General features: G+C 36.7%; 1 protein-coding gene across 1 annotated transcript in view; it reads left to right on the top strand.

The window, feature by feature from the left end:
- The first annotated feature begins 4,773 nt into the window (after positions 1 to 4,773).
- Positions 4,774 to 19,617, top strand: part of LOC127417939 (protocadherin Fat 1-like) — a 51,449-nt gene continuing 36,605 nt past the window's right edge. Inside the window, exons 1-9 of the mRNA XM_051658217.1 lie at positions 4,774 to 8,038; positions 11,723 to 12,037; positions 13,391 to 13,452; positions 13,596 to 13,910; positions 14,355 to 14,584; positions 15,215 to 15,258; positions 15,490 to 15,629; positions 17,832 to 18,107; positions 18,480 to 18,690. Coding sequence (XP_051514177.1) covers positions 4,774 to 8,038; positions 11,723 to 12,037; positions 13,391 to 13,452; positions 13,596 to 13,910; positions 14,355 to 14,584; positions 15,215 to 15,258; positions 15,490 to 15,629; positions 17,832 to 18,107; positions 18,480 to 18,690 — 4,858 coding nt within the window. The remainder of the gene's footprint in view (positions 8,039 to 11,722; positions 12,038 to 13,390; positions 13,453 to 13,595; positions 13,911 to 14,354; positions 14,585 to 15,214; positions 15,259 to 15,489; positions 15,630 to 17,831; positions 18,108 to 18,479; positions 18,691 to 19,617) is intronic.

A 19,617-nucleotide genomic window follows, 5' to 3' on the forward strand; every position in this document is an offset into this window, starting at 1 on the left:
AATACACTGCGCTCAGTTTCTGCACACAAACAAATTATTCCAAAGCTTTTTCATACAGATGTTCCTAAGTCAATCCTTATGTAGACAGCAGATGGAAGAGGCAGCATCTGAGACTGGAGCGCGTTGCTTTGCGAGTGGTTACTGATCATAACATTGCTGTTTTAGACAAAACGTTAGTTTCGCTTGATTATTAGGATAACCATTAACTGGAAATTTTTAAGACATCTTACAACATCTAAAAAGCAAGAATCTAACCGCATGACACGCAAGCAAGCAGTGACCAGCTACACACAAAATGCCAATCAATCGCACTTCCACTAGCCAACCAGAAATTCCGCTCACCTTGCGAAATACAGTGGACTTGCTGAGAATATTGTGGATAGAACCTTATTGTGAAGTGTAACTAACAATTTTAAGACTATTTACTTCATACTGGTGGTCAACACACAGTGTGATCTCAGTCAGTTTCAGTAAGTGCTCTTACAACCAAAATTCAGTATGCACATACTCTTATGGCCATCTTGTGCACCTAGCCAATTGGAATCACAGTTTTGCATGCTGTAAATGCATGCTGTCCTACCAATCATAACTCGGAGTTTACGCATTTACCTCATTTTTGTGATGTTGCTTCAACTTTTGTTTTGAAAAATGAAATGGCTCAATAAAACAAAAAATAAAAATAACCACTTTCCCCTTAGCAATAAACATAATGAGTGCTATCATTATTTTCAGTGATGTGCAACCTGTGCATATCTGTTCACATTAAAAAAAATATATAAAAAAAATAAAAAGTGTTTTGGGGTTTCATGACCCTTTAAGTGTGTTGTTATCATTAGATCATCGCCATTAGCTGTGCATGTGCACTGTGCAGGTTTCTGAATTATTCTGAGCAATGTCCCAAAGCAGGTTCAAGTATTGTTCAAAAGTATTTCTTGCGAAATCACTTTGATCTCAGGTTGATTCCCACTGATTGAAGTTGATGGAAGATGATGAAGTGTAGGAAAGTGCAAATAGCCTTCCCCCTTTTTATTTCCTTTGAGAACCACTCTGCACACAACATAAATGCTCCCTAATTGCCATCTACTTCCCAAAACAGTCAAGAACTGTTCAATAAACATGTTTACAATGGCTTCATTTTAGTAATGTGTTCTCAACAGATGCCTGGTATTGGAAATATACTGGATATTTTTTGTTATATAACTTCTGTAACACTTGAGCAAGTTAAAGAATCATAGAGGGAATTTGGAAGAAAATTATGGAATGAAATATGTGCCATTGGGACTTGAACTTGAATTTGCAGTTTGAACTTGAATTACATCAGACTTGAAATTCAAATGTACGTGACATGAATTCAGATTGTTAAATTCCAATTTTAATACACTGATTCAGGTTTATATTCAGATTCGGGTAAATTTGACAAAGACATCCGGGACACTCAGAAAGAGCAATCGAGCCTGTATGTAATCGAACTCCTTCTTGACCAATCACAACGTAGCTCACAGTTCACATTTGGAAGAGGAAGGGTCCGCTGTGAAATAGTGCCAATGTGGGATCGTGGCTGAACGAGAGCCACCACCTCTCTCTAGCGAAGAAGTAATTAGTGTGATTGGTAAACAAGCAGTTTGATGCATGAAATACATGTTTATCAGTCATCTGAATATCTGACGTGTTTACTTTTCATTATCAGATCAACGTTTGCCACCTGTTTTGTAACTACATGGCAGTTAGCTTATCTTTATTTAATTTTTGTATTAATGCTCTACATAACACCCAGGGGATGCATTAATCTTTGCTGACCGACCTTCTAATCCAGACCTGATTTATGTCAAGTTAACGTTAGCTTCACAGTTGCTACGATTTGGATACCTGCACTCGAAGCATGTCCAACTTACCGTCTAAACTCAAAAAATGAAATAAAAGCAGAGTAGACTATCTAGCAAACATGACATTACACAGAAGGTGGTTGGCACGTGAAACAAGCAAATATTAGCTAACTGTGTTTTGGAACCTGTGGCAAACACTGATCTGATAAACATTCATTTAATGCATCTAACAACCTGTTTACAAATCACACTAATTACCTCTGAAGTTTGCATTAGGGCAGAACAAGTAACTTAATCTAGAGAGAGGTGATGGCTCTTGTTCAGCCATGATCCCACGTTGGCAATATTTCACAGTGGACCCTTCCTCTTCCAAATGTGAATTTTGAGAGTTCGAAATTTGATGTAATTCAAGTTCAAACTCAAATTCAAGTTCAAGTAAACATGTTCAAATTCAAGTCCTCAAATTCAAGTTCAAGTCCCAATGGCACATATTTCATTCCATAGAAAATTTATATTAACAAAATGAAATTGATAGTTAGCTAAAGCTACCAGCTACCTAAACCAACAAGCAGCAGATGGTGGCCTGGACAGTAGGCAAGTATAAGATAAGCTTCCAGACTAAGATCCTATTCAAAGACTCACAAGACTATAAAGTAAAACTCTGATAATCACAAACACACTGACCTAAGTTCAAAGGATTGTCTTACAAACAAGCAGATGAAACATTTTTTTTAAAAGGAATGTATCAATTATATGGCAATTCTTACAGTTGCAGTAACACTTTACGATAAGATTCTATTTATTAACATACACTGAAAAAAAAACTGATGTGTTAGATTTACTTAAAATATACACGTAGCAATTTTGCATCACACTTTTTAAGTAAATTTAAATTATGGTCATTATATGTCAGCACAACTAGAAAATCTTTGTTAGATATACACAAATGTATCAACCTCAGTTCTGTACTCTTTTGTTTGAGTTAGTACTTGAAATCTTAATTTTATGGATTTGAAAGCTAAAGAAGTTGAAGGAACTCACGATTATTCATTTACTTCATGTAACTCTTTAAGTTCCCCTTAAATTTTATATTTTGTGTTGTAAATTAAGTTATGCTAAAAGTGTTGTAAATATGTACATTTCTAAGTAGAAGCTTTTTATTTTTATACGTTATAGTTGTTCAGCCAACAAAACGTTGTTGTTTTTTCAGTGTAGGTTAATGCATGAGGTATCATGAACTAACAATTAACAATATTTTATCATTAAATCTTGTTTAATGTTAATACTGTAAATGAAAATACAATTGTCCTTGTTACTTCATGCTAGTTCATAACCTAATGCATTTACTAATGTTATACAACGTTTCATTTAAAATGTATATGCTGAATGTAACATTAACCAGGATTAATAAGAGCAGTAAAAATGGTATATTGTTAAAAAACATCTAGTTAATTAATGTAAAAATAAAAATAAAAATCAACCTTATTGTAATGTGTTACATATAGTCTTGACATTTAAATTTAGGGAGGGGGGAAATTCTTAAATCTCTGCAGATTGACGACTCTAAAAGCATAATTTTAGAAATATAATTCTAGACGTTTTTTGCTCCAATAAACATCATTTTCTTCAAACTTTTATTTATAATCACAAATGTATTAATATTTTCAATTAGACTATATATATTTCTAACACTTTTTTCTCCTAAAAGCAGATCATCAGCAAACCATTTAGTAGTCAATATAACTAACTTTTTCCAGTAGCCAAATCTGTAGGTCTTGGACATCCCAACATTCCAAGAACATTCTGGAAAGGCAAATTTTTTTTGGTTATTGAAAAAAACAAAAAAAACAAAAAAAACAAACAAAGGCTAAAAAGAAGGCTAAAAAGAACTTTTCTAAACGTTAGGAGTTCGTCCCCCCCCCCCAAATAACACAATGGGAACCATATACCAACGTTTGGAGAACGTTCTTTTTACTGGAATGTGCTTCATAATATTATTTAATATTAATTTTATGATGAGTGTCACAGAATTACCAAGAAGCCTCACCTTAAAAAAGAAAGACGATTCGCGGTTTCAGGTGTGATTCTAAGACTGATGACATCACGGATGGACTTGCCCTCTGAGGAGCAGTAAAGATCCAGCATCAGTGAGGCGTCAGAGAGCGCGAAAGCACTGACAGACTGAGACCGCGTGCATTCTCTCCGGCTGATGTGGAGTTTTGAGAGGGAATTATTTATGTGAAATATTCTTACGCGAGACAAGTGTGTGGGCTGCATGTAAGTTGACCAAACTGAGTGGGAGACGGATATTATTTTGCGGTGATGGTAAGTACGACTAAAGCCACCTTTCCCCTCTCAAATGATAATAAAGAAAGAACTGTTTTCCTATTTGCTTAATTCTTTCAGTTAAAAAAAAAACAAAAACAAAAAAACTGTATTACAGGCTATTGTGTAACAGTGTAAGATAATCATACCAAGTCTATTTAGTTCTCTCATAACTGATAACTTTACCCTGTGTAGTGACCTTACTTTTTTAAGACTAGATGTAAAAAAATAAAAAAATAAAATAATAATAATTTAAATGATCTGTAAAGCCATGTTGATTTTAATTAAAACTTTAAGGCAGCAATTAAACGTAAGTTTTCAAGTTGTAGTGTTTTTTTTTTTTTTTTTTTTTTTTTTACAATGTGTGAGAAGTGAACATCATTTGGTTTAGCAAGGAGCTTATAATGTAAAAACATGTGGGTCTCTAACAGTGCAATGATAATTGATTGCTGGAGTGCTTGCTGTAAAAATAATACAGGACCATGTTATTAATTTTATATTGAATTATCTAATGATTTGCATTTTATCTAATTAATTTTACTTTAATATTTATTTTCGTAGAATCATACCCTCCAACCTGTTGCTCTGCTCTTTTTCAGTTGGCTCTGTAATTACATGTGTCACAATGGGCAAATTCTGGACTAACCATCTCCTAGTGCTGTTTCTGTGGAGTTGCATAGGTGCCCAGAAAGTGCAATATGCATTGCCTTTTCAGTTTACTCATTCACTTTACAATGTGAAAATATATGAAAATTCAGCACCAAAAACCTTTGTTGAAAGCCCAGCTAAAATGGGCATTTCTGTGGGGAATAAGTCTTGGGATATTTGGTATGTGATAGAATCTGGGGAGCATGAGAATATATTCAAAGCTGAGAAGTACATTTTGGGTAATTTCTGTTTCCTGCGAATAAGGACCAAAGGAGGGAATTCTGCCACACTTAATAGGGAAGTAAAAGACCACTATCTACTAACTGTAAACGCTATTGAAAGACACACAGGTGCTGAGGCGCAAACGCAAGTGAAAGTACACGTGCTGGACACAAATGATCTCAGACCTCTTTTCTCACCAACTGCATATACTTTTTTTGTACCTGAAAACTCAGCCATTAGAACAAGCATTGGCAAAGTCTCTGCCACAGATGCTGATACAGGCACCAATGGAGAGTACTATTTCAGTTTCAAAGAGTGGACTGACATGTTCTCCATTCATCCTGCCAGCGGGGTCATAACTCTGACTGGCAAGCTGGATTACTCTGAGGTGACTCTTTATGAGATTGATGTGTTGGTTGTGGACAGAGGCTTGAAGATGTATGGAAGCAGCAGCAGTAGCAGTAGCATGGCAAAGCTAAAGGTGCACGTACTGCAGGCCAATGAACATGCACCTGTCATCACAGCTGTCCCTTTAACTCCATGGAACACAACCAAAGATCCCACTTATGCTTTCGTGACTGTGGAGGATAACGATGAAGGGCTAAATGGCGAGATTGCCCTTTTGAGCATTGTAGCTGGAGATCCGCTCCAGCAATTTAAGGCCTTCAGTATGGGCCCTGGAAGCAAAGAATACAAGATCAAGGCCACAAAGGAAGTGGACTGGGAGGGTTACAGTTTTGGATACAACCTGACCTTGCAGGCTAAGGATAAGGGAAATCCTCCCAAGTATTCCTCAGTGATTGTTGTCAGAGTAAGTTCGCCAAGTGAATATATGGAGACTCCTAAATTTGAGATGCACATCTACAAAGTCACACTTAGTGAATTTGCCCCACCTCACTCCCCTGTTGTCATGGTCAGAGCTTTACCTAAAGATTCAAAGATTAAATATGAGTTACAGTATAAGATGAAACAACACGAGAATCCATTCGTTATTAACCCAAACACAGGGCTTATTACCACTTCTGTACCTGTAAAAGCCGAATGTGTCAGCCAGTATGAATTTGAGGTTGTTACGAGTGACAAACGAGCTGCGGCGAAAGTAATCGTCAATGTAAGTGACATGAACAACAATGTGCCAAAGTTTCAACAGTCTAATTATAAAGCCAGTGTCAATGAACATGTCCCAATAGGGACTAGCATTATAACAGTAAGTGCTACTGATGGAGATGATGGAGAGAATGGCTATGTGACTTACAGTATTGTCAATACAAACAAACAACCATTTGTGGTTGATTACTTCACTGGTGTTGTAAGCACTGCTAAAGATTTAGATTACGAGACAATGCAGAGTAAATTCTCTCTAAGGGTTCGAGCCTCAGACTGGGGGTCCCCTTTCCGCCGTGAGGCAGAGGCTGTTGTTTCAATTACGCTCACCAACCTGAATGATAATAAGCCACTGTTTGAGAATATCGATTGTGATGTTACCATGCCAAGATCTCTTGGAGTCGGTGAGCAAATAATAGTGGTGTCTGCCATTGACGCGGACGAACTAGGAGTAGTGCAGTACAGAATTGACAGTGGTAATAACATGAATCTCTTTGAATTGGATTCCAGCTCTGGGATGCTGACACTTAAAAAGCCGTTGAAGCATGGTGATGCAGCAAAACAGTCTTTTTACAGTCTACAAATAACTGCCAGTGATGGAGAAAAGTCAAGTACTCCTATGTACTTAAATCTAACTGTTGTCAATGCTTATAAACATGTCCGCTCCAAATGTGTAGAGACTGGGGTTTTGAGAACCTTAGCGGGGTTGCTGCATTTCGGCTCCAAACTACACAGTCAAAAAGTACCAGATGATGAATTTGCAGACTTCCATTCTGTTAACCGCAATACTCCAAGGTTTATAGAATCCACTCCAACTCTAATAGAAGTTAAAGAGGACCTTCCCGTAGAGACAAGCATAGCACTCTTCAGGGCTGCCGATTCAGACTCTGGCTTCAATGGGAAATTGCTTTTTGTGATTTCAGGGGGAGATTTTGATAGTCGCTTCACGATTGAATCTGACACTGGGTGGCTGAAAGTTTACAAATCGCTTGATAGAGAAACAACAGACCACTACACTCTTAACATTTCAGTTTATGACCTTGGTTACCCGCAGAAGTCCTCATCTCACATGTTAGACATTAACATTTTGGATGCCAATGATAACAGCCCAGAGTTCTTACAGCATGAGTATTCAGTAGATATAAGTGAGGACACTGATGTGGGAACAGACATCATTCAGCTTGAAGCAAGAGATAAAGATTTGGGGGTCAATGGAATAGTAAGGTACTCATTTCTGACCAAAACAGACAAATTTATCATACATGAAGAAACAGGGTTTGTTACTGTTAAGAGTCCATTAGACCGAGAATCAAACCCATCATTTGTTTTGAAAGTGGCTGCTTATGATAAAGCAACTGATGAGTCTAAAAAGGTATCAACTGTGTTGTTGCACATTAATTTGGAGGATGTGAATGACAATGCCCCTATATTTATACCAAAACAATACCATGTTCGAGTGAGGGAGGACATTCCAGTTGGAACCTTAATCTTCTGGCTAGAAGCTCACGATCCTGACCTTGGCCTGTCTGGACAGGTGAGATACAGCCTAACAGATGGAGAAGATGTAAGCTTTCAGGTGGATAAAGTGACAGGAGCTGTGTATCTCTCAAAGACTCTTGATTTTGAGACAACGCAAGTATACAATCTGACAGCAAAGGCCAAAGACAGAGGAAAGCCAAACTCTTTATCTTCATCCTGCTTTATTCAAGTGGAGATTGTGGATGTTAATGAGAACTTATTCCGCCCTTCCTTCCCATTCTTCGTGGACTGGGGAGCTGTGAGTGAAGATGCACCTGTTGGCTCCTCTGTTATTAAAGTTACCGCTTATGATGAAGATGTCGGCAGGGATGGAGAGATCCGCTATTCCATACGAGACGGTTCAGGACTTGGAGTGTTCACGATTGATGAAGAGAGTGGTAATTACCATTTCCCTATATGTCCTTATTTATTTCTTGAACTCATCAGTCATTGTTAAAGAGACAGTTCACCCCAAAAATATTATATAATAATTGACTTGCCCTCATGCCGTTCCAAACTCGCATGACTTGGAACACAAACTGAGATGTTAGGAAAAATGGCAGCCTCAGTCAACATTCACTTTCATTGGATCTCTTTTCCATACTGTGACAGTGAATGGTGACTAAGGCTAACATTTGGCTTTTTATGCTTCATGGCAGAAAGAAATTCATACAGGTTTGAAATAACATGAGGTTGAGTAAATAATTAGAGAATTAAATGTTTTTGATTGATCTATCCCTCTAAGAAATAAAATAATTTACAGTAAACCCTTATTAAATGATACAAAATATTATTATCATCATATCAATTGAGAAACTACTGTATATGAAACATTTGTATATTTTATATCTATCTATCTATAAATATATATAGTTATTATTATAAATTATATATATATGTATATTTATATACTGTATATATATATAATAATTAAATAATTATATATTTATATTTAAGACACTTTCTTTCCCTTATACATTTGAACCTAAAATCTTGATTTTGATAAAAAAAACTCCATGGACACATTATGCATCAACAACAACTGAGAGTATATTATATTAACATATGACAGTGATTGCATTTTTTTTATTTGTCTTTCTTATTTATTTGACTGATTGTCTATCTATCTATCTATCTATCTATCTATCTATCTATCTATCTATCTATCTATCTAATGTAGTTATTATATATATATATATATATACAGGTGCATCTCAATAAATTAGAATGTCGTGGAAAAGTTCATTTATTTCAGTAATTCAACTCAAATTGTGAAACTCGTGTATTAAATAAATTCAATGCACACAGACTGAAGTAGTTTAAGTCTTTGGTTCTTTTAATTGTGATGATTTTGGCTCACATTTAACAAAAACCCACCAATTCACTATCTCAAAAAATTAGAATACATCATAAGACCAATAAAAAAAACATTTTTAGTGAATTGTTGGCCTTCTGGAAAGTATGTTCATTTACTGTATATGTACTCAATACTTGGTAGGGGCTCCTTTTGCTTTAATTACTGCCTCAATCAGCGTGGCATGGAGGTGATCAGTTTGTGGCACTGCTGAGGTGGTATGGAAGCCCAGGTTTCTTTGACAGTGGCCTTCAGCTCATCTGCATTTTTTGGTCTCTTGTTTCTCATTTTCCTCTTGACAATACCCCATAGATTCTCTATGGGGTTCAGGTCTGGTGAGTTTGCTGGCCAGTCAAGCACACCAACACCATGGTCATTTAACCAACTTTTGGTGCTTTTGGCAGTGTGGGCAGGTGCCAAATCCTGCTGGAAAATGAAATCAGCATCTTTAAAAAGCTGGTCAGCAGAAGGAAGCATGTAGTGCTCCAAAATGTCTTGGTAAACGGGTGCAGTGACTTTGGTTTTCAAAAAACACAATGGACCAACACCAGCAGATGACATTGCACCCCAAATCATCACAGACTGTGGAAACTTAACACTGGACTTCAAGCAACTTGGGCTATGAGCTTCTCCACCCTTCCTCCAGACTCTAGGACCTTGGTTTCCAAATGAAATACAAAACTTGCTCTCATCTGAAAAGAGGACTTTGGACCACTGGGCAACAGTCCAGTTCTTCTCCTTAGCCCAGGTAAGACGCCTCTGACGTTGTCTGTGGTTCAGGAGTGGCATAACAAGAGGAATACAACAACTGTAGCCAAATTCCTTGACACGTCTGTGTGTGGTGGCTCTTGATGCCTTGACCCCAGCCTCAGTCCATTCCTTGTGAAGTTCACCCAAATTCTTGAATCGATTTTGCTTGACAATCCTCATAAGGCTGCGGTTCTCTCGGTTGGTTGTGCATCTTTTTCTTCCACACTTTTTCCTTCCACTCAACTTTCTGTTAACATGCTTGGATACAGCACTCTGTGAACAGCCAATTGGCAATGAATGTTTGTGGCTTACCCTCCTTGTGAAGGGTGTCAATGATTGTCTTCTGGACAACTGTCAGATCAGCAGTCTTCCCCATGATTGTGTAGCCTAGTGAACCAAACTGAGAGACCATTTTGAAGGCTCAGGAAACCTTTGCAGGTGTTTTGAGTGGATTAGCTGATTGGCATGTCACCATATTCTAATTTTTTGAGATAGTGAATTGGTGGGTTTTTGTTAAATGTGAGCCAAAATCATCACAATTAAAAGAACCAAAGACTTAAACTACTTCAGTCTGTGTGCATTGAATTTATTTAATACACGAGTTTCACAATTTGAGTTGAATTACTGAAATAAATGAACTTTTCCATGACATTCTAATTTATTGAGATGCACCTGTATACACACACTACCTTTCAAAAGTTTTGAAACACTTGACTGAAATGTTTCTCATGAGCTTAAAAATCTTTTGATCTGAAGGCATATGCTTAAATGTTTGAAATTAGTTTTGTAGACAAAAATATAATTGTGCCACCATATTAATTTATTTAATTATAAAACTAAAATTTAATAAAAAAAAAAAAAAAAGTTTTTGATATTGATGACTTGGACCAAATAATAAAGAAAAGCAGCCAATAAGTGCCCAACATAGATGGGAACTCCTTCAATACTGTTTAAAAAGCATCCCAGGGTGATACCTCAAGAAGTTGGTTGAGAAAATGTCAAGAGTACATGTCTGCAAAATCTAGGCAAAGGGTGACTACTATGAAGATGCTAAAATATAACACAGTTTTGAGATATTTTGGATTTTTTTTAGTCACAACATAATTCCAATATTTCCATTTATGTTATTCCATAGTTTTGATGACTTTACTATTATTCTAATATGTGAAAAAAAAAAAAAACTATTATAATAAAGAATAAGTATTTCAAAACTTTTGACTGGTAGTGTGTGTGTGTGTGTGTGTGTGTGTGTGTGTATATATATAAATATAATTATTATATAATTATATATTTTTATAATTATATTTAAGACACATACTATGTCCATGGACACATTATGCATCAACAACAACTGAGTATATTATATTAACATATGACAATTGCATTTTATTATTTGTACCATAGTGGTATCGTAAGGAGAGTGAGAAAATAAAAGGGAGAGAAAAAGAGGGAGAAACAAAAAGGGATATGCAGGATACTTTCATCCCGAGGAGAAAGCTTATCAAGTTTTACTAGAGTTGTAGAAGCCACACTGCTACCTTTAGAAGAAAGCCCACAGTGTGAAAACAGACACTGCAGAGAGACAGGAACAAAAAGAGCTGCCTCATCTTCCCTTAAACACACACACACTTATTCTCTCAATATTTTATAAAATGTCTGCTCTTTTACACATTTAATCTTATATGCAAATGAGAATGTTATTAATTCTTAGATCCCAGCTGGATAATATTTTTTGCCTCTGTTAATTACAATTTTCTTTTCAAAAGAATATTATTACCATTGTGCCAGTCTGTCCCTGTTCCTACTTTGAATGGTTCATTTCTGTTTCGTCCTAATCTGAACTTCAAGTTTACAATGCAAAACTCTCAGTACCATGTGACAAGGTTTTATGGCAGCACTGCTGGTGCTGCCTTAAGTCTAAATTGTGTATTAGTACTTAACATGTAGTGCAACATGTTCCTTCTTGTATTTGTCATAGGCATTATAAGAACACAAGAGATCCTGGACCATGAAACCACAAGTCATTACTGGCTGACCATCTATGCCACAGACCAGGGAATTGTGCCGTTTTCCTCATTTGTGGAAGTCTTTATCGAGGTTCAGGATGTCAATGATAATGCGCCACTGACAACAGAGCCTGTTTACTATCCTTCTGTGTCTGAGAACTCTCCCAAAGATGTGTCTGTCATCCAGATCCAAGCATTTGACCTTGACTCTAAATCAAGCGATAATCTCTCTTACAAAATTACCAGTGGGAATCCACAGGGATTTTTTGCCATAAACTCTCAGACAGGTAAGTTCCTGCTTCTCATCAAAACTTCAACATGCCTGCCTATGGTATTTTTGATATATTTTCTGTATCTGTTATTAAAGTAATTATTTTCAAGTTTGTTAAGCAAAAGGAGGATAAATGGTTAAATATACTTTAAATAATCTTTAATAAAGTGTATTTAAAACATTTGAGACTCCTGCACTTGAGTATAATGTATACACACCAATAGAGATAAAACTTTCTTAAAGGGATAGTTCACAAACTAAAGATTCTGTCATCATTTACTCACTCTCATGTTGTTCCAAACCCATATGACATAAATTCTTCCCTGGAACACAAAAGCAGATGTAAGGCAGCATGTTAGCCTCCAGTAAACATTCTTATTTACTGCATCTTTTTCCACACAATTAAAGTGAATGGTGACTGAGGCTAACACTCTGCCTGACATCTACTTTTGTATTCCATAGTAGCAAGCATGTCATATGGGTTTGGAACAACATGAGGGTGATGGAATAATGGCAGAATCTTTTTTTTTTTTTTTTTTTTTCAATAAACATTTTTTATTTATTCATGGACATATAACAAAGAAAAAACACAACATATAAACATTGAATCAACATTTAACATTTAACCCCCACTATTACCTCCCCCTCCCCAGTCACCAGCCCCACCCTGACCCCCAACGATCACCCCTGTGGTCACAAATAAGAACACACACACACACACACACACACACACACACACACACACACACAAAGAAAACAAAAAAGAATATATAATGATCATTTATAATTAAAACTAAACTACTCTCTACCCACTTTCTTTGAGTAAGTTTTTCTCAGTTTAGCATGCAATATAGGTTAAGGGTATATTTTAACCAGTGCATATGAATAGTAATTAACACCCCCTAAAAATTTTTTTTTTTTCAGTGTAAGTTACTCATCTTAAAGTCTGAATTCAAGTCTGAAATAAAGTGCAGGTTAAAAAGTTTTTCAAAGTTCTTCCCTGACAAAATCATTTGAATCAACTGAACTCAGTTACTACACTTTGTACTGAGTGTTTTTTAATTCTTAATTTGGAGAAGTATTGTGACCATGCAGACTGTGTGTCCAGGAGTAGCAAGTATATTACACTCCAAACTGAATCATTTCTTTAGAATACACGAAGGAATGCAATATAAAGGAATACCTCTCTGAGGAGATTTCAAAATGTAGAATCTAGGTTACATAGATCAAAAGTTTCCTTTTTTTTTTTTGTTAGCGATTGACCCTGCCTCAGGAGAACAGCTTGGATCTTTTTATTATTGATTTTTAAAGTTTCTTCAATCAGAGGAAGAAATACAATGAACTGCACAATTTGTCATGTCATGCACAGGTTTGGTGACAACAACATCACGAAAACTGGACAGAGAAAAGCAAACCGAGCATGTTCTTGAAGTAAGCTGCACCGCATCTTTTATGAACAAGAGAATATTGATGTTTAAATGGAACATTTGATGCCACACTCATGTTCCATCATGCTTTGTTTACTTGGTATATTTCTCAACTGCTCATGCATGAGGTCTGTTTTGCACAAACAGATCACTGTCTCAGATGATGGTTACCCGCCCAAATCTACCATCGTTCATGTGATAGTCAAAGTGTTGGATGAAAATGACAACAGTCCCCAGTTCCTGGAGAAGATATTTAAAATCAAGCTGGTGGAACGACCAGAGGCAGTCGAATGGGAGCCAATTTATCGAGTGATTGCTTTTGACAGAGATGAGAGCCCCTCCTCTGATATCTCATACAGTATAGAGGAGGGTGAAGAGTACAGGAAATTCTTTATTGAGCCCAAAACTGGATTTGTGTTCTCCACAGAAGCCTTTTCAGCAGGCCAGTATCATATTCTCATGGTACGTTTGTTTCAATTCCCAGTCTCCTAATGGTGCTAGTGAAATCACTGGAGGTGCATTCGAAAGTAAGCCTCTGCAGTCAGCAATTGCTAGTACATTAAAGCACCATTTCCATTCTTATGTGTATGTGAATGCAACTTCCACAAAATATATATTTTTATGTCTTTGAAAATTAAGATTAAGTACAAATTTTGTATAAAAATTATTTGTCTAAAAACACTTGGTGTGGCAGAAGTCACCCATTTACTTCTAAATTTAGTAATTGCACCTTCCGCAGGTCATTTGCCTTTAAGTTTACAATTAAAATTCTGTTTTCATCTGCCCACCCTCATTTCGCTCAAATGTATGACTTTTTTTTTCCCCTATGGAACACTAAATGACTTAAAAAGGCTAGTACACCATGGCGAATAAACAAGAGAAAATGCTCCCACTGTTCTCTTGCAGATTAAAGCGTCAGACAACGGGCAGCCTTCGAAGTTGTCCATCTGTCGGTTGCACATTGAGTGGATTCCAAAGCCTAATCTGCCTAAACAACCACTGCTGTTTGAGGAGATTTCGCTCTCATTCTCTGTGATGGAGAGTGATCCTGTGGCCCATATGGTGGGAGTCATCAGCACTCAGCCTCTTGACTCTCCTGTATGGTTTACAATCAAAGGTAACGATCTAAAGCAGTGGTTATTAACTGGTGAGTCACGACCCAGAAGTGGGTCACAGGTCTGTTCTGATAGGGTTGCTTAGAAAATGCTTCCCATATCTTTTGTTGTTGACACCCGAAGCTGTCCAATCAAACTTTGCATAATTACCTGCCCCTTGGCAATAAGGCTAGTACTATAACAATAACTGACTCAGTGTTTTTTTCCATTTTTGTTTTCAGCCTATGTTTTTTTTTTTTTTTGGGCCAATGCATGGGGATTTTAAGCCATTTTCAATTTTTGATTTTAAGGAAATTTCTCTCTACTTTTGTACAATGAACTAATTTGGTTCTGTGTTGGGTCACCAAAGTATGTCCAAACCAATTTAGGACTACTGATCTGAAGCCATCAGTTTACACCACCATCAGTCTTAAAGAAGGAATTGCTAATATAGACCATGTATAGTCATCTAATCATTCTAGATGCTTTAGCTCTTTAATCAATACTCCTTTAACAGTTGATCTTCAATAAACCGACCTTGATTTTGCCCTAATTAGCTTTCACTTAACTGAAATCTCTTTTCTATCTTCTCTTCCTGTTTCCTTTCTGTCTCGACTGCTTTCTTTCCTCTTGCTTGCTTAATTCACAAGGAGACATATACGCTAAAGAGAGTTTTCACATCCTACAGATGGCTTGTGACCTGAACTGTACAGAAGGTATCTGCTGATAAATAGTAATATCACAATTTTCATTATTTCATTATTTTCTGTCTTAGAGTGCTTTCAATCTATTTTCTGTGCTAGAGTTCCGTCAAAATAATAATAACAAAATTTTTCACTCATGTTTTCTACTTTAATAACTGATGCAAATGCTAATGTGAAAATTCCACCTATTAGAGAAAAATCATATATTTAATATGCGGTTGCTGTCCATGTTGGTGCTAACAGGTGGGAACACTTACAGCTGGTTTGATGTGGAGAAGGCTAGTGGCACAATCATCATCGCTGGAGATCTAGATGCTGAACGCCAGTCAAATTACAACCTTACAGTTGAAGCAACAGATGGAACAAGATACATCAGCACTCAGGTGTTTTTTCTTAATGGTACTTACCAGGAAATTGCCCATGCATTTATAAAATTGGATCGGTTGAACAATGGATGGAGAGATGAGAAAAAAGATACACATCTTTGCCTTGACAAAGACTGTATACACGTGAATCTGATTTGTGACAGGATAATTGTTTTGTTGCTTCGATGCTAGGTATTATATATCCATTCCGTCATCTCTTAAATTACAGACCGTTTAAAAAGAACATGAATTCATGCCATACAATGATTGCTAGGTTCACGTTCTTCAGAAAGTGAATACATCAGCTTGTTTTTATTTATTTTTTATTTTTATTTTTTATAAATGCTTGATATTTTAACCATTTGATCTCACTACATTAAAAAAAAGAATTTGAGTTTTACTGTTATCCCTTTCACTCTTTTGTCTTTCAACTCTGCTATTCCACATGAAAAGATCAGGTTCAATCTCAATAGAACATCTTCTATTTCTTGTAAAAACATTATAACTCAACTTTTTGGAATGTGCCCTGGCACCTGCATACTGCGATACTATTGCACACACTGGGCTGGAGTCAAGCTCTCTGCTCTCTTTCTAATGCCTTTGTCCTTTTCTCATGGTGTGAACCTACCACTCCTTGGGCGATCCCTGCATGTATCAGCCAAGCCAGACAGCCTTATCAGGTCACAATGCGAGACTCATCCATCACTGTTGGCAGACCCAGAGGCAAAGAGTGATTTGATAGGGAGTAATGTTTTAAAAGAGAGCTGTGTTTCTCCCGTGGCAGAGAGCATGCCCTCTGGGAGATTGCACCCAGTATAGTTTGTCACATCATAATGGGCTCCTTACTTATGGGCAGTTTCTGGGTCTGTGCGTATCATGAATATAACCATGAATATCCATAAATTTGTGTCTTAGGTCAAATAATACTTGCTGGTGTCCTAACCTGGTACAACACAGCAACCCAGAAGACATTTGTATTTCACAGAGGTTGCTTGCTCGTTAATCTGTTAATCTGCCCTGCAAAAATAAAAGTGTAGCAAGTACAAATCAACAGAAATAAGGTCTTTTATACCAATATCTGTCCTGTGATAGATGAGTTTGGCTCAACTATGCTCAGATTCAGAGAAAAAAGAGAAAGAGTATTTTCAAATCCACATTTGGCTGGTAACTCAAAACACTTTTATTCACAGTATTTTTTTTTTCTTCAGTTTTATTGCTAGCATAGTACCTGCATCTTGGCTTTGTAGGGCAGATTCAGAACACACAAAAACATTAAGATCCCAATTAGGGTGACCTTTCAAACAATAAGGCTATCAAAATTTAATTAACATATACATTTATACTGAATATAAACTTACAAAAATAAAAGAAACGCGCAATTTTATTTTATATAGCTGAGTCGAAAATATAATGATAAACAGTAGGAATTAACACAGTATTTCACTTTAACAGTAATACAGTGCAGTTCTGCGCAGTGACTCAAGTCTATCAGCATGGATTCAAGTAAAGTGAATAATTTATTTGAAAGTAGTCCATTTAGGTGAACCATATGAACGAGCCGATTCATTTAAATGATTTTACTTCCAAACACTACAGATGAAGGGGATGACTAGGGGCTGTTCACACCAAATGCATTTTTTATCAGTGTGCACTATTTTTAAATTGTTTTCCTGTGTAAAAATGAGCCAGACCGATATATTCGACCGTTGCACCACGTCTCGTGTTTTTTTCAGCGTCTCGTGAAGGCTCGCTACGTCAAGCTAAAAAAACTCTACAACTATTAAAAACATGCCTCAAGACACCAGCATTCTGCTCTATTCATGGAGCTGCATGTAGGTTTTTTTAACGCAATGGTGGGAATGGTCCCTTAGGTGAGCGTGTTTGATTACTCCCTTGGCTTCAATGCTGAGTGCGCGATAAAAATTTACCGTTTTGTAATGCTGCATCGCTACTCATTGGAAAAAGCTGCTTGTTAATGGAAATGCTACACTGTTTTGAAAATGGCTGAGCAACTGTCTTGCTTCTGAAAAATATTGTAAGTTAGTAGCGTTATTATTTACTCCCCAACACTAGTCAAGCTGGATTTTTGACCAGGCACGGAAGATGTAAGATGGGACATAGGACCTTCCGGGTTGGCCGAACAGGTGGGGGTGTGGTTGCCAAGGTGGGCTAATTTCACTGTTAAGTAATCATATATGTGCTTTCTTCTTTGTTAAACAGGTCACAATTCATGTTATAGACACAAATGAACATCGACCTCAATTTGGCCAAAACCAATATGAGATAAGTATTCCAGAGGAGACCCTGCCTGGGATGAAGATACTGGAAATAAATGCAACGGACAGAGATAAGAAGAATAAATTGTCCTACACACTGTCGAGCAGCACAGACCATTTTACTCTGAAGAAGTTTCGTCTTGACCCTGGGACAGGCTTTTTGTACACCACAAAAGAACTGGACCACGAAACTATGCACAGACATATCCTCACTGTAATGGTAAGACCATGTATTTTAATTTCATTCATAAAAGTAGTGGGAATGGTATACCAAAACAATAAAATTGTGACTTCAGGATCAGTCTAAAATACTAATTTCTGATGAGCTCTTTGCAGTGCTTTATTTTGGTTAGCTATTTTACCCAAAAGCTAATTAAAAAAACGTGTTTAGTTACTTTTTATATATTAAATGTAAATGCTTAGAACCTGTCTAATTTCAATTGGTAGAAAGTTTCAGATCTTTGGGGCATAATGGCTAAAAAGCAGCTTCTGATCTTTTATGGCTTGCATAACAATATAATATTCAGTCCTTTCAGTGCAAGAAACATCACATAATGATTTAACTGCTGGTTTTAATGTCATATTGTTCCAGGTTAGGGATCAAGGTTTCCCTGTGAAGAGTAATGTTTTGAGAGTGATTATCAATGTGGAGGACAATAATGACAACGCACCATGGTTCACCAGCCCTCAGTACACCGCTCGTGTGTTGGAGACAGCTGCTGTTGGTTCATCTGTGTTACAGCTCACTGCTCTGGACAAAGACAAAGGACTAAATGCTGAAATCCACTACAGCATAGATTCAGGTACAGGACAGTCTACTACCACTGTCAAGGAGAAGTCTAATTGTTAGTCCCAAAAAGTCAAATATTACTCAAAACAGCTGGCATTCATTGATGTACTTGAATATTACATGAATAAATTTATGTCTAAAACACTTGATTTAATTACAAATTAAATAAAAAAACTTTCCTTTTTTTTTTTTTTTTTTTTTTTTGGCCATCCTTTAAAGGTGCGCTAAGTAAGATTTTAGCTGGCTCTTACTCATCCCATCCATCCCAGTTGTACTTGTGGTTTTGGATTTTATACTGACAACCATTGTCCTGGATACTGGAAGTTTGTTTGCTGCCGCTTCACACCGAAGATGTTTGTTTATCTTCTGTTTTATTACTTTTAATCTGTGTTATTCTCCTTCTCTTACTACACACATCCCTATTATAGACATTCTTGGTTTTAATAAAAAAAAAATATTGCGTTGTTGAGCGGTGTACTGTGACCGTGCAGGCGCGACTCGCCAGCTCTCTCTCGACTGTAGCCGTATACTCGCAATTGGCATTTGATGTCTCACCGTTTATCCATGATTCGTGCCTGAGAGCTGCAGGTACAAGCGGTTTGTTACATGACTCCCTATTGTTTGGACATTTATCTTTTCACTTGCACTCATTCTTTTTAGACTGTCTGGATCACACTCCTGCTAATCAATGCCATGCCATCACTCTGGTCTATATTGTTGACTTGAGCACCACTGTTGTTTGTAGTGTGTAGTGTTTGTTGTTTCATTGTTTGGTTTACTTGTTTTGTTTACTTGCACTTTTATGTTTGAGCCCTGGGCTGAAAGTGCTATATAAAGTAAATTATTATTGGTAATAACTCAGTCAATTGCATGACACAGTGTTAGGTGCTATTAACATGGCCAACATGAGGGGGTGACCTGCTCTGTGTAAAATTAAACA

Source organism: Myxocyprinus asiaticus, chromosome 27 (genome assembly GCF_019703515.2).
Source record: "Myxocyprinus asiaticus isolate MX2 ecotype Aquarium Trade chromosome 27, UBuf_Myxa_2, whole genome shotgun sequence".
In the NCBI taxonomy this organism is placed as follows: Eukaryota; Metazoa; Chordata; class Actinopteri; order Cypriniformes; family Catostomidae; genus Myxocyprinus; species Myxocyprinus asiaticus.